The following is a 15,386-nucleotide window of genomic DNA, read 5'->3' as shown; positions in this document are numbered from 1 at the left end:
AGAAGGTCTACATACCTTCGGCAGCGACGGCGCCGAGGAACTCCTTGCGAGCCTTTTCCCTTATTAAAATCTTCTGCTTCTCTTCCTCGCTCTCCCCTTCCGCATCTTCAGGTGGTGCTAGCGAAATAGCGAGATGGTTGAGATGTCAAAAAAGCGCACAGAACATTTTTTAGTGATTTCAATACCCTACTAGTTGAGGTTATGTTTAGTTATATTTTGTACTCATTTTTGTCAGCCATTAGTGTTTTCTCGTAAACGTTCTTTGATCCATTCAGTTTACTCGTAAACGTTGTCTGATATTTTTCGACCAAGATCAAGAAGGCATTGTCTCTTTGGCACTACCTTCGGCGCCGGACTAAACCCGGCACAACAATTTCTTTTTGTGACTACCATATGATCGTGGTATTTTAGGCAGATACTCACGTGGTGGCGGTGTCTCGGCCTTCATGGATGATTTCCCTGGGCTTTTACGCCCCTTTTTCTCCTTCTTGTCTTTAGCTTTTTTCTGCATCATCTCTTTTTCTTTCTCCTTCTCGAGCTCCTGTTGGCGAAGAGCCTCGGCTTCTTGTTCAGCGGCGTCGATAGCGGCCTAGTGATCAGAAACAGTGAGAGCTACCTCAATTTTAAAAAATTTGGTATGGTAATAGGCACTAGGACAGGTCACATTTACTTGGAGGATTGTGCGATCGGGGCCGCGATAGTGCTTAATACTCGTCGCTGCTGTATAATATAATGGGAGAGAAAAAAAAAACAGGACTGCGTTTTCGACAGGCCTGTTTCGAGGGCCTCGCGGGAACCTCACTCTTCCTGAACAGTGAAAAAAGTAGTCCTCTATTATACACTGTCACATATATATTTTGCGTTTTTTAAAATCTCCCTCTTGTTATACAACAATATACAATTATACATTATAGCCATTTATGGATATTAAATATATATTTTTTACTTTCGGTGTCGTCCAAACGAACTGGCTTTTTTATGTATAAACTAATGCAGACTTAAAATTGTCTCTATGAATGTTGTAAGTAAAATACCAAAATATAAATCTTGTTACTCACCATGGTTTCTATAATTGTCAGGGAGAGCATGTACGCATCGAAAACGAGCTGAAAAAAAAAAAACCAAAAAAACAAAGGACAACGTAAACAACAACGTTCGTCATGCCCAGAGGGATGACATGATAGTGCGGGCATTTCTTTTTCTCGGAAATTTCCCTGTGCGTCAGGTATATAGGAGAACATTACCTTCTCGTCTGGGTCGGATGGTGGGGCGGGCGTCTCTGGTTTGTCCGGATCGGCTTGTTTGTCCTTTTTGCCAGCGGCCTTCTTGTCTTTGCCTTTGCCAGGGCCGGTGTCACCTGACTTCGGACGGCGTGGTACAAGGGGGATTCTGAACGAAAACGAAAATCCAAGTTTGGCACCATGGGGATTGGGTATGGGGATTAAAGGCCTGGCTAAACTAGGCGACATGTCGAGCGCGACATGTAGCGTGCGACATGTCTCCTAAATGTTTCCTAGTTTAGCCACCACCAAAAACATGTAGTGCTCGACACGAAAATGTTTCTAAACTAGAGAAACATTTCATTGTCGCTTCTACAAGATTTGGCGCGGGCTATAATGTCTCTTTGGGTGGTCGCACGCTACATGTCGCCTAGTTTAGCCAGGCCTTAATGGACGTAAGCAAAATACAATGTCAGGAGTAAAGTAGGTATTGTTTCTAGAGGAACGCAAATGGCCTCAGCCATCTTTTTACATGACCTTCCATGTTTCTTTGTACGCCCCAAAAAAGTTCTACAACTACGAGAAAGAAAACGAAAACTTAACAAGCAGGCATGCGGGTTTTTTTTTCCTTTTCCGAATTTACAAGCATGACAAACGAGAACCAACAATTTTGATCAAAGCTGTGTTCCGCGGCCATACACGAGCAATACGTCTGCTGCCTGAGGCGCCCTCTAAACCTTCGACTCGACCACGTTGGGGTCTTAGCTAGAAGGATTTTTTTCTAAAGTATAGCACTAACCGTGGTTTTTGCTCTTCATCCTGTGCTTCTGCTGACTCAGGGGTCTTCACTGCCCTGTCCTTCTTCCCTGAGGGGCTCTTCGTTTCAGGTTTGTCTGGAGCTATGTTTGCAGCACTTTCGCTTGCTTTTGATGATGCCGACTGTGGTCTGATGGTCGGCGGTAGCTCCACTAATGGCAGGCGAGCATAATCACTCACCGTCTCGCTTGGAACCTTACCGTTTGGCACTGCAAGGGAATTAAAGGGATCCATGAAGACATCCGGCTGTTTTTTTCTAATTACCTTCGATATGGATAGAGGGTTGCATCAGAGACTAAGAAGTGAAAATGGGTTACATAACAATGGAAGTTATTATGATCTTTGGACGGAATAGGAAAAAGTTGTCAGTCTCCAGTTATCAAGATTCATGAAAGGCTAAAGGCATCAAGATGGTTTACATTCGCGTTGATATAAGTTTTAATGCAGGATGTGTATATTATCTACAAAGTTCGAAAACCCGTCTCTTCTCCAGTGGAAAACCTAACCTAACTTTAGTGTGGCATTAAGGAACCCCTTCACTGAAAGCTGTCATATTTTTGGTGCAGCTTGGTTAAAAAAAGGTGAACAAACTTCAACACTAAGCCTATGTAGTAGTCCATCTGTAATGAGACCTTGTCCTGAGTAATCATACTCTGTCCTGGCAGCGGTCGACCTCCAGACAGACCACTAAGCAACCCTTACCCTCCATTGCAACGTAGTAGTCCCTGAGTAATCGGACCGTGTCCTAGTTAACGATCGACCTCCAGACCGACCACTTAGCAGCCCTTACCTTCCATTCCAACGCAGTAGTCCCTGAGTAAACGGACCGTGTTCTGGTAGCGGTCGACCTCCAGACCGACCACTAAGCAGCCCTTACCTTCCATTCCAACGCAGTAGTCCCTAAGTAATCGGACAGTGTCCTGGTTAACGATCGACCTCCAGACCGACCATTTAGCAGCCCTTACCTTCCATTCCAACGCAGTAGTCCCTGAGTAAACGGACCGTGTCCTGGTAGCGGTCGACCTCCATACCGACCACTTAGCAGCCCTTACCTTCCATTCCAACGTAGTAGTCCCTGAGTAATCGGACCGTGTCCTGGTAGCGGTCGACCTCCACCTGCATGAGCGTGATGTAGTGGTTGGTGAGAATGCCTATCCGGTCTTCAAGCCAGCCCTCGTTCATGACGAGCTGACGTTCCCTCTCGGCTAGCTCTTTGCGGTTATCGCAGATTTCGTAGAGACGATCGGACAAGTCCTAAGGGACAAGATACAATGCGTAAAGCACTAGTCATTACACGATAATTTAACACTAATTGTACGAGCGATCCGAATCCTAAAATAACAATGCAACGCGCTAGACACTACTCATATGGTTCATCAAACACGGGTACCAGATCGAATACCCTGGGCACCAGAGCCTGCAGACTTCTCTCGTCCAGTGACGCTCAGCCAAAATGCAACGACGAGCGAAGGCAGGAGGTTCTGGGTGGGCGAGTAGGCATTGAACAACGCAAGTGCTACAATACACGAGGGTACAGGCGTTTCAAAGAGGCGCTCAGTGATCGACCTTACGAGACGACCTTAGGAGCTTCTTTCAGTTAATTCTAAGATTTATGGCTATAATGTACCGTTGCTAGCCGTTGAAGCTGCGAGTACCTTTGATTTGTTGACCACGTATATAGAGGATAAAGCTATCACAATAGAAGTAGCAAATTGGGAGATCAGAGACACTTAGATTTGCCCAGGCAGAACTGTTAAAGAAGGCCAATCACGCCGCCATTTTATGCTCCCGTTTAATGGCAAGTCACACATTTCCATCGGCTTATTCAAGCAAGTAACCAAGATATTTTCAATGAAATATCGTCAAAAACATATCAGACTTCATTTGCATATTTTGAAGTTTCCTTACGAATAAATTGCTGTTTTTTCAATGATAAACAATAACAAAGGAGTGGGTGATCGACATTCTTTAACTTACATCGACTCGCTGGTGCAGCTCGGCTTTGGTGTCCTCGTCGCTGCGCATGTCTTCGGGGATCTCGTTGTACTCGTTCTGCCACTGAGCCACGTACTCTTGTTTCTCGTCTGGACGCTTGAGAAACTCGACAAAATCTTTCCTGTCAGGAAACGCACATATTGGTATTGCAAACGCATAAAGAATGGATTTTCTACCTCAATCACGCCGTCATTTTTACGCTTTCGCACAATGCCATACATACAAACCATCAATTCCCATCGCCTAATTCACGCATATATAATAGAGATTAAAATGACTCAAGTAAGTTACTTATATTATTATGGCCATTTTTGTAGTTTTCCTGCAAGAAGAGCGTTTCATTTCCAAATGTAAACAAGAACAAAGGAATGGCTAATCGAAAACTTAAAACAGCCTCTGGCAGCCGCCATTTTGTCATCCTAGCAAAGTAACAACTGCCAAAAAAGCATCCATTTCCATCGGCTGATTTCGAGAAGACAATGTGATATTTTCGATTGAACTTGCTAAATAAAGTATTAAACTTTGTTTTTAGATGGTTATTTAGAGTTTTATCATATTAAGTGCCTCCCAAAAAGAAAACAATAACAAAGGTTTGTCTAACAAGGGCAAGTTCCGGTTAAACTATATTTCATACTACATGTTGTCCGTGTTTGTTTTTCCTTATCCTGGACCTGGCTAAACTAGGCGACATGTGTAGCGTGTGGCATGTCTCCTAAATGTTTCCTAGTTTAGCCATCACCAAAAACATGTAGTGCGCGACAAATGTTTGTAGAGCGCGATACGAAAATGTGTCTCACCTATCTGAGAAACATTTCTTTGTCGCTGCAACAAGATTTGGCGCGAGCTAAAAAATATTTTTTTCGAGGCTTCATGTCTCCTGGTTTATCCAGGCCTTTACCCTGTTTCATCTTGTCGTACCTGGTGCCGTAGAAGTATCTATAGCTATCCAGGCCTTTACCCTGTTTCATCTTGTCGTACCTGGTGCCGTAGAAGTATCTATAGCTATCCAGGCCTTTACCCTGTTTCATCTTGTCGTACCTGGTGCCGTAGAAGTATCTATAGCTGAGTTCCTTCTCGTGTCGGATATCTCTGAACACGTGCTTACACGTAGCCACATAAGTATCTTCCACGATCTCCCATTGTTTGGACAGTACATCAGCGAACTCCTAAAGATGGGAATAGGAACGGGAGATTTCTTGAGCAAACCCACACCGGAGAAACAGAGTCACACATACACCGTTACTTTCAGGGATCGGAATTTTGCCATTTTATATCTAATCCGGGGTTACGACGATGTGGCAGAATAATGTCAGTGCAACGTTTTGTGAAATAGGCCTTTTTAAAAGTACCAAGGGCCTAAGGTAAGTCATACCAAAGACATTAGTAGACACACAATAAAGTGCGGGCTTTATCAAACCAACGTATAAAAACAACTTCACACATGAGTTGAATTAATGGTAAGCGTCAACAACTACACAACACAATGCTAACCTTATCAAACCAACGTGTAAAACAACTTCACACATGAGTTGAATTAATGGTAAGCGTCAACAACTACACAACACAATGCTAACCTTATGAAAGCAACGTATAAAACAACTTCACACATGAGTTGAATTAATGGTAAGCGTCAACAACTACACAACACAATGCTAACCTTATCAAACCAACGTGTAAAACAACTTTACACATGAGTTGAATTAATGGTAAGCGTCAACAACTACATAACACAATGCTAACCTTATGAAACCAACGTATAAAACAACTTCACACATGAGTTGAATTAATGGTAAGCGTCAACAACTACACAACACAATGCTAACCTTATCAAACCAACGTGTAAAACAACTTCACACATGAGTTGAATTAATGGTAAGCGTCAACAACTACACAACACAATGCTAACCTTATCAAACCAACGTGTAAAACAACTTCACACATGAGTTGAATTAATGGTAAGTGTCAACAACTACACAACACAATGCTAAACCTTATCAAACCAACGTGTAAAACAACTTTACACATGAGTTAAAGGTAAACTACAACAACCACACAACACCGCGCTGACCTTGTCGATGGGTTGAGCGACGTACTCCCATTCCTCTGAACCTGGCTCAGGCTCAGGGGGTCCAGTGGGCTCAGGTGGCTTCTCTTCTTCCGGTTCTTCCATTCCTTTCTCTGTTGGACAAATAGCTTATTAGGAAGGAACTTTCAACCATTTTATAATCTACAAAGACCACACGGACAGACCATTCTATGTATTAAAACTATCAAAAATTTAAGATATTTATCCATCCAACCTAAAAGTAATAATTTCTAAGTACATACTTGGCGATTTTCCTCGTTTTGAACCTGGCCGTGAACCTCTCGACCCACGCCCTGAGCCTTTTCGTGAGGCCGAGGGGGACTTGGACGCAGCCCTCGATCCTTTTTTACTTGTAGGGGAGGGGGACCTGCTCTTACTACCGCCCTTCTTAGAGGTAGGAGAAGGTGATCGGTCCTTCTTTACTGTCTTTTGTCGCGATTTAGGGGACCCAGGAGTGGAAGCTCCTTTGCTTTTGGCGCTCTTGGCACTCTTTGTCCCCTTCTCGGACTTGCTGTCTGACTTGGCACCAGTCTCGGAGGGTGCGACGGAAGGTGCTGCAGATGGGCCCTCGGCACCTTCCCCAGTGGTCCCCTCGGCAGACTGCTGGCCATCTGTGGGCTCACCTGAATAGGATAAACAAGATCATAAAATTTTGGTTAAACAAGGGTTTAGTATTTCTTAGTTGTGACTTTGGCCGATATTGATACTTGTTTACAGCGGCAAGAGCAAGAGGTGAGGCACCAGGGTCACGCCCCCTCCCCTCCCCTTCGCACATATTTTAAGGAAAGGAAATAACCAGTAGGGGCGTGACGGTGCCCCAATATTTTCTTAATAATTCTGTATCCCCCTCACTCAATTTAGATGGCTTTTTGCTGGGTTTGGGGAAGAAAAAAGAGAAGTACTCAGAACTCAACACACAATTTCTGATGAAATGAAATGCAGGTCAAGCGATAGCAGGAGGACTACGAAGAAAGAAGAAAGAAACATACCCTCTGGTGGGACAGATGGCTGTACGGACGGCGCCTCCGGCACAGGCTCTTCTGGAGGAGCTACTAGTCGCTGGTATGCCTCGTTTAGAAGTCCAGCCGCTTCTTCGTAAAGGTCATCTACGACAGAATGTCATATGACGTCATAATCTACGTTCAATCACTACTGCATAACACGGTGCAGAGTCGCGAGATCAGATATGCGTTGTTAATCAACACTGACGTCACTATGACATAATAAGTGACGTCACAACTACCAAATAGAAGCGAGCTTATTAGCTTTACAACGAAGATTTACGATAAAACAACGCATAAAACGCATAAAACAAAACTTTAATTGTTGTTCTCACCTTGGCTTTTGTCAGCGTTGACTTTTTGGAGAATTCCAAACTTCGAGAACCACTTCTCAAGCTTGGGCCACGCGTCCAGGAAACCAGTTATTCTAAGCAAACGGCAACTAGTTACCTCAAAGTGTTTTCAATAATTTCTCTCACACCCCAGCCCGGAGTAGATCATTGGTTCTAATTGGTTCACCTCACAAAACTGTCAAGTTGGGAAGGCTGGCGCTAGTCGCACTGTAAATGTTCTTTTCGTTAAACATTACTGTTACTTTTTCAGAAAACGCTGCTCTCTGACATTGGCTTTTTTAATTCATTGATTGGTGGCCACCCAAGCCAGATATCACATTGCTTCTTATGGATCGACGACATAAGCACAAACAAAAGCAACGGTTATTGAGTTAGATGTATACACCCATACAAAACGTTGATTGAATAAGTGTATTCAAAGGCTGATTACCAAGTAACAGCTGGTGGCCATTGACAGCAGAGAATTGCTTTATATCCTGCGCTTCCAAAGCAAAGTTGTATTCAGTTAGGTGTATACAAGTGTTGGTTACCAGCGAGGGTTGGAAGCCACTGACAGCAGAGAATAGCTTTATATTCTGGGCTTTCAAAGCAAAGTTCTATTTAACTAGGTGTATGTAAAGGTCGGTTGCCTGGTGAGATTTGGTGGCCACTGACAGCGGAGAATTGCTTTATATCCTGCGCTACCAAAGCAATGTTTTTTTACCTAGGTGTAAACAAGTGTTGGTTACCTTTGTTGAACTTGCTCGCGGTCGTTGGACGGGTCTGACACAGGCACTACTTTTTCTTGTTTGTTGATGCCGGTGTAACTTCCTTCTACCGGAGGGTTGAACTCCTGGTGGTACTGCTCGTCCGTGACGGGATTATCTACAAAGACAAGACCAGTAAATGATCGTTTAGGACAGTAAAGTTCTTTTTATGCTAATCTATCACCAATTGACATCATTCCAATAAGAGACTACTTCAATGGACTGGGACGATTGGCCTAAGGTTATATTTGCATACGTTTTCTTTAAGTCACGGATTGCTTAACCATTAAAAAGAAGCGTCAGCCAGTGTGAAGAATGGCTATCTTAGTTATTAGTTTGATACATGGAAAGGATCAATCCTTTGCGTGGCACACTGGACAGACACTCCATATGCGAGCCTGACTGGCAATTGCTAATGTAGCAAGAGGCAGTGAGCACACGAAATACCCAGTGGATAACAGGTAGATAGGTGTTTGTATCATCTGCAACAACTTACATGTTCTTCCTTCGGCTCTCATGAGCGCCACTTCGTCCGGGAGGTCGAACAAGATCACAAGGTCGACACCACTCTTGAGGGGAGGTTGCTTCATAAAAATAGGAATGTTTAGAGAAAGGAATGTGGCGCGGGCGCCAGTGCATGCAAGCGTTGATACATTGTAAACGTGATTTTCCGAAACAAATTAAGAAAGAACCTGGTTGACAACCATTACCACTAGCTTGGTGTAGAGTAAGAACGGTGTAAGGCAAGATGACTTGCACAAATTCTAGATCGTACTCGCGCCATTTTGACGATATATTCCGCTAGCTTGTCGCTTACCTCGGGAGCAGGGTGGGGGTCTGGGGCGAGACGAGACTTTCGCGACTTGTTGACCTTGGTAGCTTCCTTAGCAGCTTTGGCGTCTTTTACTTCTTTCTGTGCATCGTACCCACTAAGGGCTTTCTCTAGAAGCTGAGAAGGAGAAATGGATAGATAATTATTACAAATAAACGCCACTGGCTAACAAAACGGGCGTGTGACCCGCAATACATCATAACTAAATCGAGATTTACCTAGATTTTTCATAGCAAAGAGTGAAAGCAGGATTTGCTGTGAGGGACATGGGATGTATGTGCAGGTCTAAATATGATGGGCGATGTTCTTACATACGAAACAGTAGGAGGGGTACGCAGCCTGATGCGACAAACTTTACCACGTGCTACACTCGTTGATTTATAATATTACGATAAGATTGTGGTTTTTGAAACATTAAGTGCGAACCTCGTTTAGTGTGCTAACGCATAAGAATATAACTCGGAGCACACACTGCAAACAGGGGATCTCCTACCTTTGCTTGGCTGACAGTAGAGGGAAAGCCATCCATTATCCACCCTGTACCCTCCGGTACATTTCTAAGAAAAAATGGTTAAACGGAGATAGTGAGGAGTCTATTTCTAAGCAGCATGAAACGCAGACGCAATTCAGGCATTTTCTAATTTACAAATCGTCGATTTTGATAGATTGCTATCGAAGTGTCTTAGTACCTGACTGCTTCTACCATAATGTCGACCAGAAGCTGGTCCGGTGTCGCCTTGCCTTTCTTCAGGAATGTATACGCCTTGCCGCCTAACTTAGACCGAAGAGTCGGCTGGAATACAAACGGGTTCGTTAATTTAAGACGATTGAAGGGAAAATCTGTGATGGAATTAGGGATGTAAACGCTTGTTAATAAGCTGAAACTGGAGGATCGGCTGTGATACAAATGGTTTGCTTATCGATACGAAGAATGGGAGAAGCTATGACGGGAAATGGTCTTGGCACACATTCCCACTTACTAAGATTTAAGAAGGATTGCACTAATTTAATACGTCGCTATAGTGTACCAAAATCAAGCATTAAAAAGATCATTCACTATGTCGGCTAACAGCTAACAGAGCCACATCAGCCAAAAGACCATTCCATCGCTTGCACCAAATGAAGCGCGCGCTGCATGACGGTAGTTGAGGTAGGTTTCCATGGTGAGTGCGCAAGCAATTTTATAGCTGGAATGGCCTATTAAAGGCGCAAAAAGGGTTTATTGATTTACCTTTGGTCCTTTGGCCTTGGACGTAGCAGCCTCGGGCTCCTTGGTTTTGGTGGTCTTGGCTTCCCCCTCTTTCTCAAGCTCGTCCTTGGTCTTGTCTCTCTTCTCGTCTTGCTCAGTCGGAACTTCCGCTTGTTTATTAGGATCTTCGTTTTCTATTAAAAGAAGGAAATACTAAGATCCAATAACATATAGCCTGCAATGCAGGTGTTTTTATAGCGTAAAACGAGCTTCGAGCGATTCGTAGCCGCCATCTTGGATTTTGAGCAAAAATAAAACCCCCCTCTCCCGGTTTTTATTTTCGCTAAAAATCCGAGATGGCGGCTACGAATTGCTCGAGGCTGGGTAAACAGAAAGTAAGATTTTCTTGCTCGTTACTTATTATATCTAGTTGACGACGCCTGACAAAAGTTCATTATTGTACATGCAGCAGACTCACAGAAACGACCATCAAAGAGTCTCGGTTGTCAGCCGCCATATTGTAATCTTAGCAAAACATCAAGGACAAGAAAGCGTCCATTTCCATCGGCTGATTTGGGAACGCTAATGCGATATTTTCTATCGAAATAGGTAAATAAAGTATACAACCTTGTTTTTAGATGGTTATTATGAAATGATTTGTCTTACAATTTTAAATGAAAATAATTACAAATGTGTAACAAGCGCTCTCAAATTCAGCCTATTAGCGGGCAGGTGTGCTAATGAAACAAGTTTCCAAGCAACGTGGGGAATTTCATAATGCTCTAAAAAATCAAAAATCGACTTTTTCTGAAAAAAGCTAGTACAAGAGACTTTTGTAGATAAGTTCTAGTTAAATCTAGTGCGTGGGCCTTTGCGGCGCTGTCATGAGAGAAATGCTTAAACTTTGAAAGCCAGTTCCCAGGCCTCTCACCTTTAGGCTGGTCTCCAGACGAGTGCGGGGTCTCGGCCCTAGACCCCCCGGTTGGCGTGTCCTCTGGCTTGTTGACCCCCGCTGATGGCGGTTCCACTGTGCTCATTTTCTTTGGTTCCTCCTAAATAGATTATTAAAATCGCTCACACGCTCAGAAACTTCGTGAATCTTAAATGCTCTGGTTGAAGTGGCAATCGCACTATTTTACTTCCGGTGGGCTGACGGAAACTTCAAGCGACAAAAGTCAAAAGAAGCTGTCCAGTAACATCTCGAAGAAACTTCCAATAGATACACTGTTTTTACAAGTTTGAAATATTTTTCGCATTTTCCGTTAAAATCATCGGAGATTGTTACGTAATCGACCGGAAGTAAACTGGTGCGATTGCCCTGTAACTTGTAGACCCCTGTTTAGCGTGTGATTGTAGAAACTTTATGTGACAAAATCTGATACCACAAGCTACCATCACATGTCCTATCACGGGGAACTCACCGGGTCGGGGTCGGGCTCAGTGACAGTCTCCCCATTCTTATTTGCTTCTATGGCTTCAGAAACCAAATCGTCCATAGACAAGCGAACAAGCCGATGATCTACAAAAACGGACATTCAGAAATCATGCAAACATCACACGACATTGAAACCGTGCAGTCAGTGGATAACGCGCTGGGGACACCACTTCAATCTTAAAGTTTAAACACTCCATATTAAGCCGTTCTGCAATTAACCATAGTATTTTTGTAATGTCGCTTCTTCAAAATTGCCAACAGACACTGATGAAGACGCAGGTGCCTCGAAACTTCTGTTACATATAACCTTTTTTGCGTTTTTTTTGTGCCTTTTCTGGAACCGAAGTAATGATTAAGAGGGAAAGTTGGGGGCGTTCGTATTTTGTTGTCAGAGCTGTTATTCTTGGATTTTGCAAACGCTACCAGCCACCTACGACAGCTTGTTGCATTTTAACTGCCATAAACAATGGTTATTCGACATGACAGAAAAACCTGGAAAATTCGCAATTAGAGATAGAGAAAGAAGACACAATTTCTCACAATGGCCATCGGTTTCTTGTATTCCGGACTGATTTTTAAAACACAAATAACGCGAGGCCGCAATGCACACACCCAGATTTTTGCTTTTTGAGATATTTTTTCCTTGATGATCTTTGCGCTATGTATGAGCTCAGAGAAAAGCTCAAATTTCAATGAAACTTTACAAAAAGTCGCATCAATTAAAAAAAAGTCGCATTTGATATTTTGATTGCTATTACTCACTTAAGTATTTAAGGTAATTCCCTTGAATTGCACTGCGCACCCCTTCTGCGCATAGTGGCGCGCGCTGTTTGTCCGAATTTTCCGGTATTAAGTGCGCGCGCGCGCCACAGTTGTACAAGAAAACACAGCAAAAGGCGCGCGTTTTTTACTTAAAATCGCTTTGACAGAAAAAGGAAGTCGGTTACCCCCATTTTTTATTTGCTCAAATAGTTAAATATAGACGGGAAAATGATATACTGAAAGAAGAAAAAAAGTTGGGTTGTAGAAGTTTTGTTATTTCTCTCAAAAGCCGTAAAAATATTTCAAACTGACGCTTCTTACCGTATGAATAGTGGCGAAAACAATGTCTTTTAGTGTGATCTCTTAAAATGTGATTTGTTTTGAGCATTGGCTACTACGGGTTATTGTTTAGGAGATCGGATTTTGGCAGCTCGACAAACAGAACTTAATTTTCTAAAGACTATAGGCACTCTTTTTGAAAACTAAGAGTTGGGATTTTTCCTTGCGCGGTCAGTAAAAACGCGGTAACTCTACGCCCCTCTGTTGTGAAAACGAGGTCGGTACCCCCATTTTTTTATTACATTTTTTGAAAGCCCTTAACTTTAATATTGTTTATGCCAAGTTTTAAAAAATTCTGGGTTGTAGAACTATTTCAAAGGGAATTACCTTAAAGGAATTTTCTGCCTTATTAGATCTAAAATGAGCTTATTTGAAGCATTAAGTCATGTTTTTTCCATCATGTCTGGTTATTCACAAACATCAGCGAAATACAAGTTAGCGTAAGAAAGGAAATGTTTGTACAGAGCCTTTCTTTAATTTCTTTGACCGACACTGTTATTAAGCTTATGCTGCCAAAGTTGTCCAATAAACGTGAAATATTCATAGAAAAACTTACATTCCACAAGTTTCTTCACAACTGAACTTTTGCCACTGAAGAACTTTCCCAGAAAGCAAGCCTTGATGGGGAAAGGGGGAAACTCCGGCGGTGGGGGCGGTTTCTGAAATAAAACGAGAGGTCAGTCTACATCCAGCAGTGATAGAGATAGTGATGAAGAGCTTATAATACACCTCAGGTGGCGAGACGATGTTGAAGAGGCGCTGTATGATGTGGCCAAGCACGGCGTTGTCCTTGGGAGGTCCCGGGATCTGGAGTTCTTCAGGAGGCACCCATTCGCCCATAAGATTCTAAAAAAAAAAAACAAGCAAACACAAGCACATTCTTATTCACCTAAATGTCAGATCTAGTGTGGCAGTCTCAGTTTCCATGAAAACAATCACCTCCATAAACCTATTTAAATATACGTCAGTGCAAATGGTGAATTGCAAATGGCAGTTCTAAGATCACTGCTTATGGGCATAATTATTTGTAAGAATAGAGATTATAAATAATATAATCGCAGAAGTTATCCTTATTTTCCTACATTTAGTAGAAATCTGCCAAGTTCCATGGTATTCTTTACCATGGAAATCTGAAATTTGACAATTGGCATTTGCACTAACATTTTCAAATAGGTGTATACATCGATAGATGGATTCACTCTTTTTTTGTACGGACAAAGAAAAAGCTAGTAAAGTCGTATTGTATGTATAGCTACCACACATTCACTGCATGAATCTTTGGCAAGGCAATACTTAAACCCTGTGTGCAGCGGAAATGGTTTGTTTTGAACGGAAACACAATTTCAAACACTAGATAGAAACTCGACGGCTTTCATTTTCAAAATTTTCGTTTTTTTTGTCAAAAGATGCTTATTTTTTAGTTCAAGGTTTTACTTATCCTAAGACCACAAGTCATAAAATATCAAGTGTCTCGTCCTACCTTATATTCCATAAAGTCTCCCTCATCCAACAGATTCTCCTTCTCGACTTCAATCTCGCGTTCTTTCTGGATCTCGGCGGCAGTTAGGCCTAATATCTAAGAAGGTAAAACAAATACGCACCTCAAAAAATGCTGGAAAATGTTTTCCGTCAAAAATAAAAGGTTCTATCAGGCCATAATCTTACATTCTCAAGGCAAAGAGGGTATATTTGACAGACAAGCAAGTAGTCATTAGGTGAGGAAGTGTTTAATTTGGGATCTCATAACCATTAGAGGGGTAGTACCCGATAAATGACTTTATAAACAGAAGCATTCGCACAACTTTCATCAAATTTGACAGGCATGTAAAAATATAACGTCGCTTCAAAACGGTATGTCATTTTGTGCGTATATTTGTGCGGATTGATTTTAAATCAAACGTCTTTGCCGTCAAAGCAACGAAAATAGCCATAATTCGCATACAGCAAATAGAACGCTCTTCGATGAAACACTTTAGATAAAATGGATACCCTTATCAACATACGTAGATGAGACGTTTTGCGTTTTCGGCGCGCATGTAGTCTTGGTTTTAGGCCTCAAACTCAATAAAAATATTTCGTTACATAAAAAAAAAACACCTTAGCAGGGCCGTATCCATCATGAGGCAAGTGAAGCACTCGCCTCGGTAAAATTCTGATGTTCAGTGTTTCACAATTGAAAAGTATGATAAAACACCTGCTTTTGTTGGATTTATCAACCAGTGGGTATCTTTGCCTCGGTAAAATTTTTATTCTGGTAACAGGTCTGCTAAATGAGTAGATACTCATTATGTTATGAATCTGTTTACACAAGTTTTGATCCATTGATGGCAATAGAAGTATCGGTATGGTAAGAACATGCCTTTTCCTCGTACAGCGGTATTCCCTGTAAAAACAGATCTTTCCATTCTCGGAAAAGCTTGGGTGGAATAAGTCTGTGGAGAGAAATCTCGCCATTAGATCTAACGTATAATAATTCAACACAATGCAGCATAATCTTGCATACTTCTCAGTGAGCTCACGGTATTCGCCAACTTTGCAGGAAAAATCCACAATCTCAGAAAGAACCTGTAATACAAACATATATATTATTTGACAATTACTGTAACGCATGT

At 42.2% G+C, this 15,386-nt stretch overlaps 1 protein-coding gene across 1 annotated transcript in view; it reads right to left on the bottom strand.

The window, feature by feature from the left end:
• The window catches only part of LOC5502182 (sperm flagellar protein 2), a 34,662-nt gene that overhangs the window by 7,139 nt on the left and 12,137 nt on the right, over window positions 1-15,386 (bottom strand). Inside the window, exons 16-40 of the mRNA XM_048724791.1 lie at window positions 15,278-15,339; window positions 15,134-15,206; window positions 14,255-14,350; window positions 13,504-13,620; window positions 13,331-13,433; window positions 11,660-11,757; window positions 11,170-11,290; window positions 10,281-10,432; window positions 9,739-9,842; window positions 9,543-9,606; window positions 9,035-9,166; window positions 8,714-8,801; window positions 8,200-8,335; window positions 7,454-7,545; window positions 7,107-7,223; window positions 6,360-6,740; window positions 6,100-6,209; window positions 5,070-5,197; window positions 4,014-4,152; window positions 3,089-3,290; window positions 2,020-2,245; window positions 1,245-1,389; window positions 1,059-1,106; window positions 424-589; window positions 16-117 (exon numbers count right to left, since the gene is read on the bottom strand). Of these exons, the coding sequence (XP_048580748.1) occupies window positions 16-117; window positions 424-589; window positions 1,059-1,106; window positions 1,245-1,389; window positions 2,020-2,245; window positions 3,089-3,290; window positions 4,014-4,152; window positions 5,070-5,197; window positions 6,100-6,209; window positions 6,360-6,740; window positions 7,107-7,223; window positions 7,454-7,545; window positions 8,200-8,335; window positions 8,714-8,801; window positions 9,035-9,166; window positions 9,543-9,606; window positions 9,739-9,842; window positions 10,281-10,432; window positions 11,170-11,290; window positions 11,660-11,757; window positions 13,331-13,433; window positions 13,504-13,620; window positions 14,255-14,350; window positions 15,134-15,206; window positions 15,278-15,339 (3,202 nt within the window). The remainder of the gene's footprint in view (window positions 1-15; window positions 118-423; window positions 590-1,058; window positions 1,107-1,244; window positions 1,390-2,019; window positions 2,246-3,088; window positions 3,291-4,013; window positions 4,153-5,069; window positions 5,198-6,099; window positions 6,210-6,359; window positions 6,741-7,106; window positions 7,224-7,453; window positions 7,546-8,199; window positions 8,336-8,713; window positions 8,802-9,034; window positions 9,167-9,542; window positions 9,607-9,738; window positions 9,843-10,280; window positions 10,433-11,169; window positions 11,291-11,659; window positions 11,758-13,330; window positions 13,434-13,503; window positions 13,621-14,254; window positions 14,351-15,133; window positions 15,207-15,277; window positions 15,340-15,386) is intronic.

This window comes from Nematostella vectensis, chromosome 1 (assembly GCF_932526225.1).
Source record: "Nematostella vectensis chromosome 1, jaNemVect1.1, whole genome shotgun sequence".
NCBI classification, from domain to species: Eukaryota; Metazoa; Cnidaria; class Anthozoa; order Actiniaria; family Edwardsiidae; genus Nematostella; species Nematostella vectensis.
Note: the sequence above shows the minus strand (reverse complement) of the source record. Positions and strands in the feature narration are given on the sequence as shown.